A 15757-nucleotide genomic window follows, 5' to 3' on the forward strand; every position below is an offset into this window, starting at 1 on the left:
AGTACCGATAATCGTCCTGTTGGCTGGCAATGTTTGTCTACAATCGCAACCATGCTCACTACTGGTGGTTCTCCAAAAGCAACCGTCAAAGAATTTGCTGATCCGGATATTGATTGTTCGTTTTGTTGTCTGCTTCTTTGGTTTGCGCCATAGCAAGGAGTCACACACTAAACATTTATCGACACCAACGAGTCCGTGCACGTTACATTCTTCACCTTAGCTTATTAGCATTTTACAGAACGTTTACATAGTTCGACATAGGCATCCTAAATAAATGGACTTTAAAGTGTGCGTTGTCCACCCATCGGCCTCCGGTGCTCGTCTTCTCTACGACAGACTACGGTATGAGGAACGACGGGTCAACTGATTCGTTAGAGCACCATCTCGCATCTCGCGACCTGTCGTCTGTGATTTAAATAACGATCTTATAAAATCTATTCACAAAACATTAAATAAGTAATTATCTCTTATCCGAAAAACAAACGGTCTCATAGTCGTAGTGTAAAGAGCAAACTATGACGCCGGCGAAATAATTTAACTAAAAGGCCAAAGAGGGACAAAACCTGTGCCGCCATCGCTGGGACGATCCCGCGGAGCTATCGACGAGGTTTACTTTCGTTGTTCAAATTTTTGCTGTAACGAAGCCACGTTCGATGCCTTCCCCGGCGCGGGCCGTGCAGCCGCCGATAGCAGCTTCCCATTACCAACGGGACCGCCTCCGGTGGCGGGAGACACTTTGGCCGTCGCCGCTATCGGTTTTGTCGTCAGTGGTTCCGGTTTGGCAGGAGTTTTAGGCTTCTGGCCAGCCTTCACCCCGGAAGCGACGGTACCGTTCGGTATCTGACCGTTACTGCTGATGGCTCCTCGAGGAGATGGGGTCCGGGTGCGCACGGTTTGAGTGGTCGGTTTCTTGGTACCCACCGTCGTCGGAGGGTTGCCGCTACTTGCGTTCGATTTTTCCGAAGCTATTTTGGCCTTCGTAGCGGCCACTACCGAGCCTGCGCGGGCCGTGTTCGATAGGACGCTGTGGTACGGTTTGTAGGACACCGTGCTGGCGGCACTCTGGTTTGTGGCAGGGACCGTCACCGTTTTCTTGAGTGGTTCCTTCGCCGTGGGACCTTGGAATTTGATGTGATTCAGCACGTTGTCGCCACCGTTGGCAGCCGCCGGTGCCGCGGGGGGCGATTTGAAACTACTTAAGCTATTGGCAGTGACCGAAGCGGTGTTGGTGGACGGTTTCTCGCTCACTCCGCTCCCGGCCGTCGACGGTGCTATCCGTGCGATCGGTGCACTATTGATGGCCGATGGTCGCAGATAACCGCTCGAGGTGGTGCTTAGCAAGGAACTACGGTTCGCCGGTGCGGGCCCCGATCCCGGACCAGCATCATCGTCCGCACTCTCATCGTCGTCCTCCGTTGCGTCGAAATCGTCATCATCGTCGTCGATAATGTCCGACGTGTTGACGTACGTCGGCTCATCGTCATCGTCATCATGCGGCAGTTCATCGCCAGCAGTTGGCCCCCCATTGGCGACCGCCGTCGGTTGACTGGTAATGGAAGAGGACTTACGGCTACTGCCGTCGCCACCCGTGCGTCGCAACGTCGATGCAATGTACACCGAGTCACCGTGACGGCTTTCGATCTCGTTCACGATTTCTCCCAACAGTCCCATGCTCTCCGAGCTACCACCGGACGAAATGGCCGACGCGGGAGGCGACAGGATGCTGGGCGGCGACGGTGACTCATCGATCACTGCGTAGATATTGTCCAATCCGTGTGGCGTTCCGTGAGTGGCACCACGCGGCACCTCAGCCCCGTTGCGGCAATCGTCATACTCGGACCGCGCTCTGGGAGGGGATACAATTTTTACTGCTTTCGGAGGCGGTGGATTCTGATAGCCCGGAACGCCGGGAATCTTCATGGCGCTGTGCACCAGTGTCTGTGCAGGAACCGGTGGTCTGGGAGGCGGAATCGTGGGACGCGTGCCGACCATACTTTGCGGTCGTTTCAATGCAACTGTAGGTTTTTTTGTGGCGGCCGTTTGGTCCGTACCGTCCGGTGTTCGATCATCTACAATACGAACCCGACGACCTGCCGGACTCGGGCCATTCGCTTTCGGATCTCGCATACTTGTCGCTCTTTGCACCGTGTTGTTGGCATCACCGCCAGCAGCAGTGTTCTTGGTTCCGCTCGGTTCGGCGGTCACCAGCTTGGGCATGCTGCGGGCCAGCTCTCCACCCTGATCGATCGGGATCGGTGCGGAGATGTCAATGTTGCGCAGTTTCTCCTTATCGATCACCTTCAGCTGCTTCGGTTCCGGTTTGCCGGATTTCTCCTCTTTCTTCAAGTAGGACGTAATGCGGTTCAGTTTGCTCTCCTTTGCCTTTTTTTCTCTACTGACCGGATTGATAAGAACCTCCGCCGGTAGGGATCCAGTGTCGGCCGGGTTAGACGATGAAGCGCCACCGGCCGGTGCCAAGGAAACGGTTTCCGTGCCAACCGGTGGCAGAGTCGGTGCCGGTCGAATGGGAACAACCGATGGTTGGCCACCACCGACGGTCGATGACGCTAGTTCGCGCGAGGTGCACGTTGACGACTCGAGGATGGGACTGGAGATGATGGGCCGTGCCGTTGAACCGGGGTTCATAGGTGGAAGGGCCGGGGCAGACCAGGAATCTAGCTGATGCTCGTGGTTGGCCAACTTGCAGCCATTGATGCGCTGTGCGTACCGAGTACCTGCAGGTGGTTTGGCGTACTTTACATTATCAGTGGGGCTACCTCCTTCCGTCGAAGGCTGCGCGCCTGCTTCTAGCGATTTAAGCGATTTGGGAACGGGAGGTGCGGCACGGGCTGGGACAGCGTTGCTGGTCGTGTCCTCGCTACACTTGGCCACGGGCTGCACCAGCGCTACCTTGGGCGACCGTTTGTTGCCCTGGGCGTTGGATTGGGGAAGTGGTTGAAGGGTGAATCCTTTAAATTTACCAAACATATTATCGTTGGCAACAGAGTCCGACTCCGGCCCGGCAGTGACCGGTGTCGCGACGAGCGTGGCTGACGGCCGGAGCAGGGCCGAGTTCATGTCCGAGTCGGGCGAGTTTGGCGACGAAGGTAGCATCGTATGTGTGGAGCTTGCCGAGTGCGAACTGTCCGGTTTGATGTGAATGTTCAAGCTGCAATGGTTTGGAAATGGTGAATTATCAACACAAATTGCCCCTACGATTGGTTTGATGGTTGAAAAATCAACGTGCAAACATGAAATAGTAAAAGTTATTGTTTCGAAATGGTGATTCATGCAATTGGTGGAAAAACTTAAATAAAATCTTTTTTATCACATTTCTAGTACACGTGGTCTAGGATGAGACATATTTGACGTTCGGTTTAATCTAGTAATCTACAAGCGGAAAATTGAACAGCACTGCCTGAGATTTGCATAGGTTACTACGCATATCTATAGAGGTGCAATCTAACGCCGTACTACGTGCAATATTGAATGTGTTGAGAACCAATTGAGATCTCCAAATTATACTATGATTAAAAATATGTTTGTAATTTCATTTACAATGGTAATTACCAGTGCTACCTATCCATGCGATTAAAACTAGACACCACAAACACACCAAAACACACAGGAGCGAAGCGTAATGAAGTAGGAAAAAGGTAAAAACAGGATCTACTATTATACAAATTCTACCATTTTTGGGTCGAAGATTAGTTAGCGAAGCGATAGAAAGAAACCGGCGTAAACTAACCAGACATTAGCTTGACAGCGGCGTGCAATACGAGCGAACGAACACAAGGGACCACACCACACAAACTACAACAAAACTAAAGATGCAGCTCGGTGCTGGCATTCAGCAGGTCCGGATTGGTGCTGGACACCAGACGCATGTCTCCGATGGTCACAAGTCGCTGACGCTTGGCTCCGGGCGGGAACGGTGCCTTCCTTCGGGGCGTACGCCCTTCGTACACCTTCACCGTTGCCCGTGCGGCGCCACACGGCAGCGATTCGTGTCGCTCGAGAGAAACTTGCCGGTGTCCTTCTGTTGACCGTTGACCACCACCACCATCACCATCAACGAGAGAACGAAAATCACTAGCAGAAGAGAAAGAGCGCGTGCGGGTGGTGGCAGTGGTGGCGCCGGACGAAGAATATCTCGGTACGTACATGTTGGTGGGCGATTTGCGTTTCTTGGCGAACGCGTTTCCTTCGCGGAAGTGGTACACCAGGAACACGAAGATGGTACAAACGGGAACCACGCCACAGAAGAAGATGTACATCGCTCGACGGAACCCGGCCGTTGCTGTGTGTGGAGCAAAAAGATTCGATGTTGGAATGGTACTTTCCGAGGATAATCGACCCTCCGGCTTTTGGAACTTACCATTTGGATCCGTCGCTGGGCCACTGTCAATCGAACCACCGTGCCCGGGAAGATTGCACAGGGGCGGTGCAAAACCCTCCTCGCAGTGGCAGTGACCCTCGCTGTTGCAAACTCCCTTGCCGTTACAGTTCTCCGGGCACGCCATTCCGTTGCCGCCCGCCATCAGTTTCTCCACCGACATGCACATTTGATTGAGACACATCTTACCCTCGCCACACTTGGCCCCGTCCGGCGTTAGGCCAGGGTCCACTTTCTGCAGCCCCAGATCGACGATCGCCGTCCGGCACGGTATCACGCCCCCATTGTGCGTCATGAAGCTGTGCGAAAGGATGGCCACCGACTCCATGCCAAACTCGAGCCGCTCGTTCAGATGCCGACAGTGCAGCATTCCGCAGTGTATGTCCGCCTCGTCGCACTTGACGTACTCGTTCTTCACCCGATTGTAGCCGCAGTTCCCGTGCCGGGTGCCTTCCTCGTTCTTCTTGTAGCACTGATCGGACGATTTGCCCGTCGGTCCCCACAGCAGCCGGCACTGATCGTTCTGCGATCGGCACGAGCCACGGTAGCAGTACGCTTTCCCCTCGTCACAGGTCTCGGTGTCGCGCTTGAACACGTCCCCCGGACAGTACTCGGACTCACCGGAGCAGTACTCCGGCAGATCGCACTCACCGTCGGCGGGGCGGCAAACGGTGCCACCGATTTTCGGTTTGCACGTCCGCAGATCGCAACACTCGCCCGTCGCACACGAGGCGTTCGAGTGTAGCATACACGTTTCCGGTTCGCAGCACGAATTGTCACAGAACTCAGGCAACCCACAGTCGCACTGTTCGCCGACCTCGACGAACCCGTTGCCACACACCGGCGACTCGAACAGGCTTTCGGGTTTGTTCTTCAGGCAGTAGTTCATGCCGTGGTTGAACGCCAGGTTGAGCTGATCGATGCTGCAACGGCTCCAGTGCTTCGGTGCGATCGACGAACTCGAAGCCGACATAATGCACCGCTCCTCCGGACACTGGCAGTCGGCCGTATCGTGCTCCATCCCGAAGTTGTGGCCCATCTCGTGCGCCACCGTCGTCGCCTGCACGCCAATGATTTCACTGTGGTACATCTCCACCCCGCCCGAGAACTCGTACGTACAGATTGGCCCCTTCAGGGCCTTGCCCACCACACCGCCATCGAAGTGCTCCTTCGTGAACAACTGCGCATTGTCGTTCGGGTGGTCCTTGATCAGCGTCTTCTTGCGGTAATGCAAAAAGTTCTTCAGCGTCACCTCGCCGTCCTTCGACATCTCGATCTCGTCGCCCTCGTTCCACACGACCACCCCGACCAGGCCGATAAAGATGTTGAGCGGTTCATACAGCGCGTTGATGATGTTCGTGATGTCCTTGCAGTACTTTTGCACCGTTTTAAAGTTTTCTCGCATCGACTTGAACATCTTATTGTCGACCACGATCACCAGCTCGACGTAGCTCGAGTGCCGGTTGGCGTTGTAAGGGCCACGAATCTTGGGCATGGCGCCCGACGATACTGCCCGCCGCGAGCGCTACAAAACACCGCAATCGGACAAGGAAAACGTTAGTCGTCAGTCTTCGGAGCACCGAAGGGCACCGTAGCGCCTTTAGTACCTGCATAGTCGCGCCTGCTGCGCCATGTTCCGCCAACTGCTGTCGATACAGTTCCGGATCGTGAGTGCCGTTAACGTATCCACCATCGTAACCGCATCGATGATGGCCCCCATCGACACCGGTTGGTCGTAAATCTGCATGTCTGCGGAGAAAGATAGTGGGCCGTTAAAAAGGGGGACACTTTTTACGATTAGCGGCGAAAGCTTTTCAAGGTGCGCCCCGCCGGCTACTAACCGATAAATAAAGTGTTCGCCAAGGTCAATTCGCGAGCGATTGGTGTCCGTCGACCGTTCAGCGTCTGTCGCCACCGGCAGTAAGCTTTCAACGTAGTACGTCTCGTCACGGTCCATGATAATCCCCCGGATGCCTTCGCACGTCGAAATCGCGGCACTCGAATCAGCTTTCCCACGTATTTTGCCCTACGGTGCCACAAACGGTATGTGTGAATCGATTAGCGGTCGAGGAAAACCTAGCAAAGCGCTGCCATATTGCTACATACCCGGTAGTGGCAAAGATCGACTTCCTGCGGACGGCTGTATCGTACGACGTGCTTGCCGGTACCGTTCGGCAGCTGATAGCTAAGGAAGTGGCCGTCCGGTATTAGCTGTTCGTTTAACTGTAAATCTAATATCACATCAGCTTCGTCTAATCTATAGGTTAAGGTTAAATGCGACGCATGAAGACCGTTCTGGAACGAGAGAGGAGCGAAAAATCGCATCAACCGGACCGATCTACTTCGGAACGCGCTGCCGCCCATACGTACCTCTTCTTCATGGGTATTCGTAAGCAATCGTTTATCACGCCCGTGCTGCAACTGTGGCCGTATTTTCGCGTAGTGCGAGAACTCACTGGAAGGATGCAACCGATCGTCATCTGCGGCAGAAATAGACCAATAAAGACATTGTTACAAACTCTGTATACTAAACCTGGGTGCTACTAAATAGAAACACTGTGAGAGCATAAAATGTTGTCAATTTTGTGATAACGTTTTCCCAATACATAAAACCCGTGCACACTTTCTTCTCTCTTGCTACAGTTCTAATCTTCCCAAAAGCGACGTTCGGCAGGATGGGCCCATTGCCCGGTGGCGTCACAAAGGCGGCATCGTAAACCCCATTTGCCTTATCTCTGCCAACAAGAAAAGTGAAGCCTTGCGGTCAACCGGAAGGTGGCATCGCGCAGGAAGATGTTTCCGGTTAATAAAATCAAAAGAGATCATTATGCCCACCAGTCAAAACATTGTTGTTGCGAAACAATGATGGCCCGCGCTGCGTAATGTTACGAATTTTGTGCGCAACTTTAATTGCCCATCCGGATGGTGCGTTGTCTTCGGCCGAACGGCCATTCCGTTTGCTTTAGGTCGGCAGGCAATGAACCTCGATAGACTGTCGACAGAAGAAGAAAGTGGTGCGGACCGCCCGAAAATTGGGTCGGATGCAACACAGCACAGGGGCCAGAACTTATTGCGCCGCACGTCTGGGTTACGACCACCGCCCGGCCCACGTGTTAATGCATGTGGAACGCCGCCGCCTACGGTGCTGGGCCCGTTCCCGTTTCCGAAACGGTCGGGGGAACGAATGGGAAGTAACCTGGAAAACCTGGCCGTCCGAAGAAATCACGGACCGTTTTCCAGATTAGATATGGGCAATCAATTTGCGCCGAAAAAAAGGTAAACCAATGGTCTATTAGAGGCGGGACAAGACGTGCAAGGTGTGTTACTAAGCGTGGAAGCGAGTGGATCGAGTACGGGGGGCATTTACGGTACTTTGTGTCTCTAAGAGAGTTTAGACTCCTGGAGTTAGGTGAACAAAATCAGGCAAACGCTCAACACACAGGAAGAAAGTAATTGAAAGAATGCAATTGAGCACCGCCATAAAACACGTCAATTCCGGCCCGAAAAGTTAGTTAGTATAGTGTGGATTTGAGTGCAGTGAGTGATTTGACATCAATTGACACGAGATCTGGTCTATTCAACTCCCCTGTATGGTTTACCTGTAATATATTTATCTAGTTTTGCATCCAAAATATTGTCAAGGTTTACCCCAAAATATTCAAAAATATTACTAGAACACACTAGATATTTGAAATAGATATTTTATAAACGTTTGCAAAGTTTCTCCCAATCCTGTGCGAACATTGTACAGATGTGCAGTGAATCTCAAAATCGCTAGCTTAAATATCGTACAATTTATTTGCAAATGCAGCAAAAAGAGTTTGCCAACAAGCAGACTCCTTGCCAGGCGGGCAAACACATCAACAAACATGATCCGGAAGCAGATCGCAGAGCAGTACGCCACGCTCGGATGAGCTGCGTACGCAAGACGATTACACAAGACGGGCTGGCTGGCTGTGTGAAATAATGGGCCCCGGCGCTTCGCGGTCGTGACTCCCGGGGTCTGCCCCAAACCGATGCAACCAAGATTTATCGTACGTTGTTTGTGCTAATCACACTTTCCAAACAGTTTCGATTTTCCAGTGGCGCTGGCGGTTTCGTTATGAATACTGACACAACTGACGGGCAAGATCCGTTACTGTCATCGCAAACATTTATCCCACGTTCAAATGTCGGCACATTCTGTGTCTCTTGCTTCCCTTGCTTCTGTGGTGTGCCAAGCGGCAGAACCAGATCGGCACACTGCGAAACGAGAGCGTCATCGGAACTAGTTTTTTGCGGTCCCACAAATCATAGCTGCATCCGGGAATGCAACGGAGAAGGGCCACAGCTAGCACATAGGTTCTGTTCTTCTCCTTTCGCGAATTTCCCGCTGCATCAGCTGCATCGTACGGCGCGGCTGCGAAATGGGAACAAGGGTGAAATCACACACAACACACGTTGATGCGCGATTCTTGCGCTAAGTAATGGGTCTGCCTGGCTAGAAACCAGGCTTGGGGGGGTCTGCTGCGTGTGTGTAGGTTGTTGCCATAATAAATAATAATGTCGCTCGTGGCGATGGCGTTCCCTTCAGCCACCGCTTGGGGCGGTGGTGCTAATCTCTTAACGAAGGACTGCCAGCTCGTGATCGTGGCAAGTGCTAAACACGGAGCCTGGCTCACACCACCATCGGAAGCGCAGGGTCTCTAGGTTCATTGCTTTGCGCGGCAGCCGTAACGGGACGTCCGCCAGAGACCAGAGACGCAGTTGCACTCATTTTACGTACTTTACGACGCAATGTTTGCACCGTCCCACCTAAAGTCACAGTTAAGTTTCGAGCATATCGAGCATTCGTTTGTTATGTTATCTATTATCATAGACAGAGCCCCACTATCATCAACTTAAAAGATCATTCAAGTTGTCGCCAAAAATTCGAACGGACCCAAAAAAACCCGGCCCATCGGGTGTAACGTTGACGGATGATGTAGCGAACCAACGGCAACGTGCTTGTGCTTGGAGTTGGGGACAGTTTTCGAACAATTCCTTACAACCTGCTAAACGATCGACTGTCGTCAACAGTCGAAAGATAATGAGGTGAATTCGATAAGCATAAAATAGTCGATTCCCCAGATGGTTTGCGAAATGCTAACTCTAAGAAGGGAACCGTCGTGCCTTCATTATTTTCTTTTTTCGATGTCAAACCGATGTTTATTACAACACACACTGACGTTCTGGCGTGATCGTTGGAAAGGTCAGAATGCGTTGATAATGAATCGGAACGGTTGATTGCACAATCGTTAAATTTATGATCGATCGGATTGAGTAAATAACTTTGCTTTGAGCTGCTTGCCTCTCGCTGCACCTTTTCTTTGTGGCTCTGTTTTCCAAACGTCAGCTAATTTATTACCTGTAACTTGCGTAGAAATTTTTTAAATTGTCCTTAGAAAAAAAAAAACAGGCGTCGAGGACTGTTGGGCGCTAAGCATCGTCCTTTTTGCATCATTTACCATCATTCGTTTTCAGCAAAAAAAAAGATTATCGAACAAAATACCCCGACCTGGGAACATCGCAAAAAAATGATCCACTCGCCCTAATTCATTTGGACCCCAATGAGCAAACGATGGGCGATTTTGGACACTTCTTTTCTGGGTCAATGCACCAAGAAGCTGGCATAAAAGCTTTCCAAATTCGACACATCCGTGGAGAGGGCACGCCGCGGGGCCGTGCCAAATTCGGTTTCGTTTCGTCCACCGGTGACGGGTATACGTATGGTTCCCCGTTAATCCCGTGAGGAGCCCGCGAAAGGCTGGTTCCGCGAAATTTAAACCCAATTATCGACCCCATCGAACCGTGCCGCCGTCGCTACATTTGTGATTTAAGGGAGAGGCTGGCTGGCTAGCTGACTGACTGGCGGGTTGGCTGACTATCTTACCAAACAAAATTAAGGCACATGCGCCACGGAGAAGCCGTTGTGGTGGTTTACTTCACTCTGGCTCTGGCCAAAAAAAAAAACGGATACCGTAAGAAGAACCGTTTGGAAGCGAGGAAAGCATTCTGGGTGATGGACCGATTTTTTTTCGGTGGGTCTAATCAGTTACGCCATATCGCGGCGAGAAAGATTGTGGCGAATTGCGAGGGGCGAGGACGTTTCAATATGCCGTTAGCAGCGAGCATAAAAATAATTTATTTGCAGGTAATGTACACGGCAGCATTATTACAAGGATGTGAAGGAGCACCGGTCTGTTGTGGATTTTTTTGTATCGTAAAATATCGACAGAAATCGGATCAAGTTCACTGCCACAGCATTCCGTTTCATTATTCTTTGCTGTGCAGGCTGCTGTTGCATAGCAACAAGTTGCTGGTTAGGCAGCTTGATCCCGAAGTTCAACTGCAGACCATCGTGGCCTTACTGCGGCTTCAATTGGTGAACAAGCGTTTTTTCGTGATTCACTGCGTTTCTGGGAAGCATCGGAAAACAGGCAATAGCGGCTGTGCGAATCATCTTCTCCGTCCGGCCAACGGCTGCTGATGAGCTGATTCCGGGAACCAAGATTTTCAATTAGATCACTCATCGTAGCACAGCGCTCGCGCCCGTTATGCAATTATTGGCGGACAAGAGTCATTCGCTAAATGGTGATGTTTTGTGTAAAGTGTTTATCCTTTTATGTTTATAAATAAAAAGAAACAAAAAAGTAGAAAGATCTTCGTTTGGTCGGTTGCAGACACCAACAGAAAAGACATTTACCTCCGACTCCGACATGCCCCGCTAAAATGTCCCGGAGCCCCGCTAAAATGTCCCGGAGCCCCGCTAAAATGTCCCCAGGACCAAGAGAGACCAAACGGTAGCACCAACCAGCTCGTTTATTGCACTGCAAATGTGCTGGGCCACCAACTCACATAACATAGTCGAGTGATACGGCCAAATATGGCATAAAAAGGGGCTCCACCATCCCGTGCCGCCGGAGACAATTATGTTGCGGTCAGCGCGTAAACCTTCCTTTTATAGCACAGCGGCCCCACAGGAGCAGAGCAGCAGAACTCCGTTCTCTTCGCTTTGCTTCGTGACTATTCTGTAACCGGCCTAAGCAACGCGTCCGCCATAGCTTAGAACATGGTTCTTCTGGTTCACCGGTTCTTCTGGCCAGCATCGGCGAGGTGTTCGGCACCGCAAAAGGGCGACATAAGCAGAATTGCAAACCTCGTTTACGGTGGGTCATGCCGTGTTCTTAGGTTTCCGGTTAAAAAATGTGTCCCGTCAGCAGGTCCCTTGCTCGAATTCCCAAAAATCAAAGGATCTCCTTCTCTCTCTCTCTTTCTCCATTCTTGCCAACAGTTCACCAAAATGGTACGAAACGGAAGTGAAATGTTGCGAATATTTTGGCCATAAAGCTGCATCGCGCATTCTATTTCGGGAAAATCTTGGCTGGCGTCAACTCACACGTTCTGCGGGAAATTGGAAATGTTTCGGTAACCTTGGGCTCCGTGCATGTCTGGGACCTTGAACGGGTGGTCGGAGTGTTCCAAGAAACATTACACACATCACGGGGGCCACCGCGGCCAATGGAGCAAATGAGTGGAGTGGTTGTCGATAAAACAACATCCACTGCTGTGCATTCCGATGCAGATTTATCCGTGATGGATTGTCTACCCTACCTTCCCGATCGCGGAGAGTCGGTTCTGCTTAAATTGTAGCCCTGGTTTCGCCGTCGCAGTGCACGGCGCAGCTACCCGTGGGGGAACTGCAATTGCGTTTTTGCGAAGATTTCAAACCACAAGCGATCACGGTGACGCCGATTCGTGCGCGCGTTGGCTTTAATAACAGTATTTGAAGACGATAAATTCTATCCCACACCGGCCAGCACCGCCACAGATTCAAGTTTCCTTATTCGTCGTCGTCGGAAAGGAACACACCGCGATACGGTCTTCCTCGCGTTGGAGTTGGAGCAAACGGATGGCTCTCGCCGGTTGTCGCCGAAGAACCATCGACCGCCCAGGCGTTGGAAATGTTTGGCATAAAATGCGTGAACGTTTCTTCTGGCCCTGGATTGGGTTGGTGCAGAGCACAGCAAATGGCAGTGGAAGAGAGTTTAAAATGGCCGAAACAAGTTCACGCAAATACACACACTTGAAGTGAAGAAGAGTTTTTCTCTGTTGACGGCGTATGAGCCAAACAAAAACATGCTTCGAAGGAAAACCTCTGCCGACCCTGGAAAATGCAAAATTTTAGACCAGGGTAATGCAACATTTTCTCATTTCTGCCAGTTTTTAGGCATTTCTCTTTATTTACAAAGTTTTTCGACGGTTCGCTATGGCTTTGCGCATGATAAAATAGAAAGCATTTCGTTGTACGTGACAAATAATTATATTCAAAAAATGGAAAACATGGCGCCTTGGGTCACTCCATTGGTAAAATGAGCAACATCTAGGAACAGTTTTTCAGAGCTTCAGTCGTGTCAAAGTTATGGTTTTTTTAATGATTTAAATTTAAATACATAAATCTAGTTATTAAACCATGTCATAATAAATACGAGCCGGGCCGTTTTTCTACCCAAAAAAAACCCCTATGATCTCCGTTAATAAACCCTATCAACTCTCTCAAACTGTAATTAAAAATCGACGATTAACAGTGTGTTTCTTTTGGCCAAGTTAAATTTGCACGTGTTTTTCGCGGACACTTAGTTTGTCAACATTACGCGCTCCCTTCGTCGTTCGTCTCCACAACCACCCAAACCCAAAGGATTAAATTTGCCACAGAAAAAGTGGAGTCAAATAGGATCCACCACACGACACAGCTGGTGGGCGCCATCCTTAAAAGGGCCGGGGCCCATTGCTTCGTTAGTTATGTCATCCGGTGTTTCGACGATAAATTAGGAAAATTGAGCCGAATGAAACAAACAGGAAGCATTTTGAAGAAAAAAAAACCCTGATTGCCACCAAAGGCCAGGGGTGTACAAAAAGTACATCATGCGGCTCAGAAGAGCAAGTGTTCCGCCCCGCGGGGCGTGGGTCAATAGTGACAGGTGGTGTTTCGCCAACTACAGCACCGGATGTTTGCAAAGAAAACACACACTTGGGAAGAATTTTCGCCATAGACAGCGGCCGCCGTGCTGCAAGGAAAGCAATTCACTTGGAGATGGCGGCCTCTTCGAGTTAGGTTACACGACATCCGAGCCGGACCCGGCTTGGGGTTATGTCTCTATGTTTAGAACTAGCTTTTGTTTGGCATTTGCATGAACGAGAACCATATGGGAGCATAGTTTTTTTTTACTTTTGTCGGCGAAGAAACTCGTCAGATGGCTAAGGAATACAAGTGGCGTGAAATTGGACAGTAATTAGTTGCGGGAAAATGGAACAGGTCGCCGACTGTATGTTTTTGTCTCCTGTTACGCTTGCAGATTTCGCTGTGCAACAATAATACTTTCGCTGAAAAATTTATACAAAATACTTGTAAATTGTATCCACCATAGTTTAAGTACTGAAAAAAAGGTTCGAGCTCGAGCTCGAAGAAATATCTCGGAACCAGTCGAAACATTCCACGAACAATCAGCGACATAATTATGTTTCAGCCTTTTGTCGATCAAATGCCAATAAAGAGAATAAATTGGCAGAATCATCCGCGAAAACTTGATGCCTATTGAACATTGAGCCTCCACAAAGTGCGACCCTTGTGAGAAAGATACCAATCAGCAAACGTAATTAAGCCCCAAAGGTATTCGCTACATGAACATGGCGCGGCGTTCCCCGTTCGAGAGGGAACTAATTTTTCCTTCCCCAGCCGATGGGGAGGCCGATGAGTCATTCGCCGTTTTCCACTACAAAATACAGCTGTGTCTCTAAGGGGACGCCCTCACGCAGTAGGGTGTCCAGCGTACTCACAAAGCGGCCCGATTGACGACAGAGAGAGACACAGGGAAAGAGAAACTTTGCCTTCCATGACTAGCTGAGCATAGGGAAGGCAGTAGAAGCCGGGTCGGAAGCTAGAGACCCAAAACATCTAAGAAGGAATCGATCGCGGGACATGGAAACCAATGCGATATCAAAAAATAGCATTATCCTTTTTGTTTTGATGATTTCAGTCCAGTGTTTAACTTTTATTTCTTCCTTCCAGAAGGTTTGGCATTTCAGCACCATGTTTGATCCGAATCGGGCCGAGTTGGAACACCCGGCTCTTGATGCGTTTTCCATGGGGCGCGTCAATTTACATTACAAATCCCCGGTGATGCGGAGCAGAACACATCAAGAACCACGCTCCGGCCATTGCGTGATCGGTGTTCCGACTGGGCGCCGTAAACTGGCAAACGTATCGGATTGGAAAACTAAAGAAAAAAAACCGAAATTGTATTTCCATAAAACTCGGGTCCGCGACCGGAAGAACCGGGAGTCGTTCAGTACAGCATTTAATGGCACCCCGACGAGAGCGACGGACGGTTCTCTGTTGTCTGCGGAGAAGAAGTGTTGTCTTCTTGGAGAAGTGAAAGAGGCTTACGTCAGCGCCCGGCATGACGACTGTCATCTGGGGGGACATTAGCATGCCGCCGACTAATCCAACGGAATTAGTCGCCAGGGTCGAAACAGAAAAAAAGCGCTGTCCGCGGTCTACCCGCCGGACACAGCGGTCGTGTGGGTCCACACCGGACTAGTGTCACCGTTGCGTCACGTTGAATCGCTTCCAGCGGGCTTCACGCACAAGGGCATGGTGCGCGCATTAGGACATCCTTAATGTTCGGCAACGGCCATTACATATTAAATGGATCCGGCGTACGGGACGGCGAGTGACATTGTGTATTTGTTCTAGGTTCGGAGTCGTTCACGGAGCGCGTGCTTTACTCTATGATTTAATGAAGATTGATGGTCAATGAACAAAAGTGGGCACTATTCGGTTTCAGTCTTTCACTTTCTTACACCTAAACGTGTTGGCGATTTTTGTGAAATTCCAAAACCTCATGCTATTTCGACGAACAGTTAGAAAGCAGACGTGAAACATTATAAAACGTAAGGCCCTAAAAACATTCTCCAAACATTTGTTTCGTGATAAATGACATCACTTGTGGTTAAAATTAATTTTAGAAAGCATAGACCACAGTCGAAATGAACGCTCAGGCGAGCCATTTTAATTTGGTAATAATAAATAATAAAAACTTAAATTCGTACGGCATTCAAGATCTAAATCATGCACCGGATAAAATATGTCACGGCCACGCAGCCGCGCCGGAACCCCCCCCTCCGGCGCTTTAAGGCATGCAAGCGAATTTGGCAAACCTGCAGATGTGTCTCGCGCGCTGGGGTTTTTCATTATAGAACCATCACGTTCCGGGTGTCTCGTGTGGTCGTCCGTCGCCGATGGCGAAGATAATGGCGCTACCAACCAGACCACGTCCCGTA

At 50.4% G+C, this 15757-nt stretch overlaps 1 protein-coding gene across 1 annotated transcript in view; it reads right to left on the reverse strand.

The window, feature by feature from the left end:
- Window positions 1-16: 16 nt before the first annotated feature.
- LOC128270370 (uncharacterized) overlaps window positions 17-15757 on the reverse strand; it is a 30316-nt gene continuing 14575 nt past the window's right edge. The window contains exons 2-8 of the mRNA XM_053007768.1: window positions 6767-6876; window positions 6503-6691; window positions 6238-6422; window positions 6004-6145; window positions 4379-5921; window positions 4165-4300; window positions 17-3169 (exon numbers count right to left, since the gene is read on the reverse strand). Coding sequence (XP_052863728.1) covers window positions 610-3169; window positions 4165-4300; window positions 4379-5921; window positions 6004-6145; window positions 6238-6422; window positions 6503-6691; window positions 6767-6876 — 4865 coding nt within the window. The 3' untranslated portion in view covers window positions 17-609. The remainder of the gene's footprint in view (window positions 3170-4164; window positions 4301-4378; window positions 5922-6003; window positions 6146-6237; window positions 6423-6502; window positions 6692-6766; window positions 6877-15757) is intronic.

This window comes from Anopheles cruzii, chromosome 3 (assembly GCF_943734635.1).
Source record: "Anopheles cruzii chromosome 3, idAnoCruzAS_RS32_06, whole genome shotgun sequence".
NCBI classification, from domain to species: Eukaryota; Metazoa; Arthropoda; class Insecta; order Diptera; family Culicidae; genus Anopheles; species Anopheles cruzii.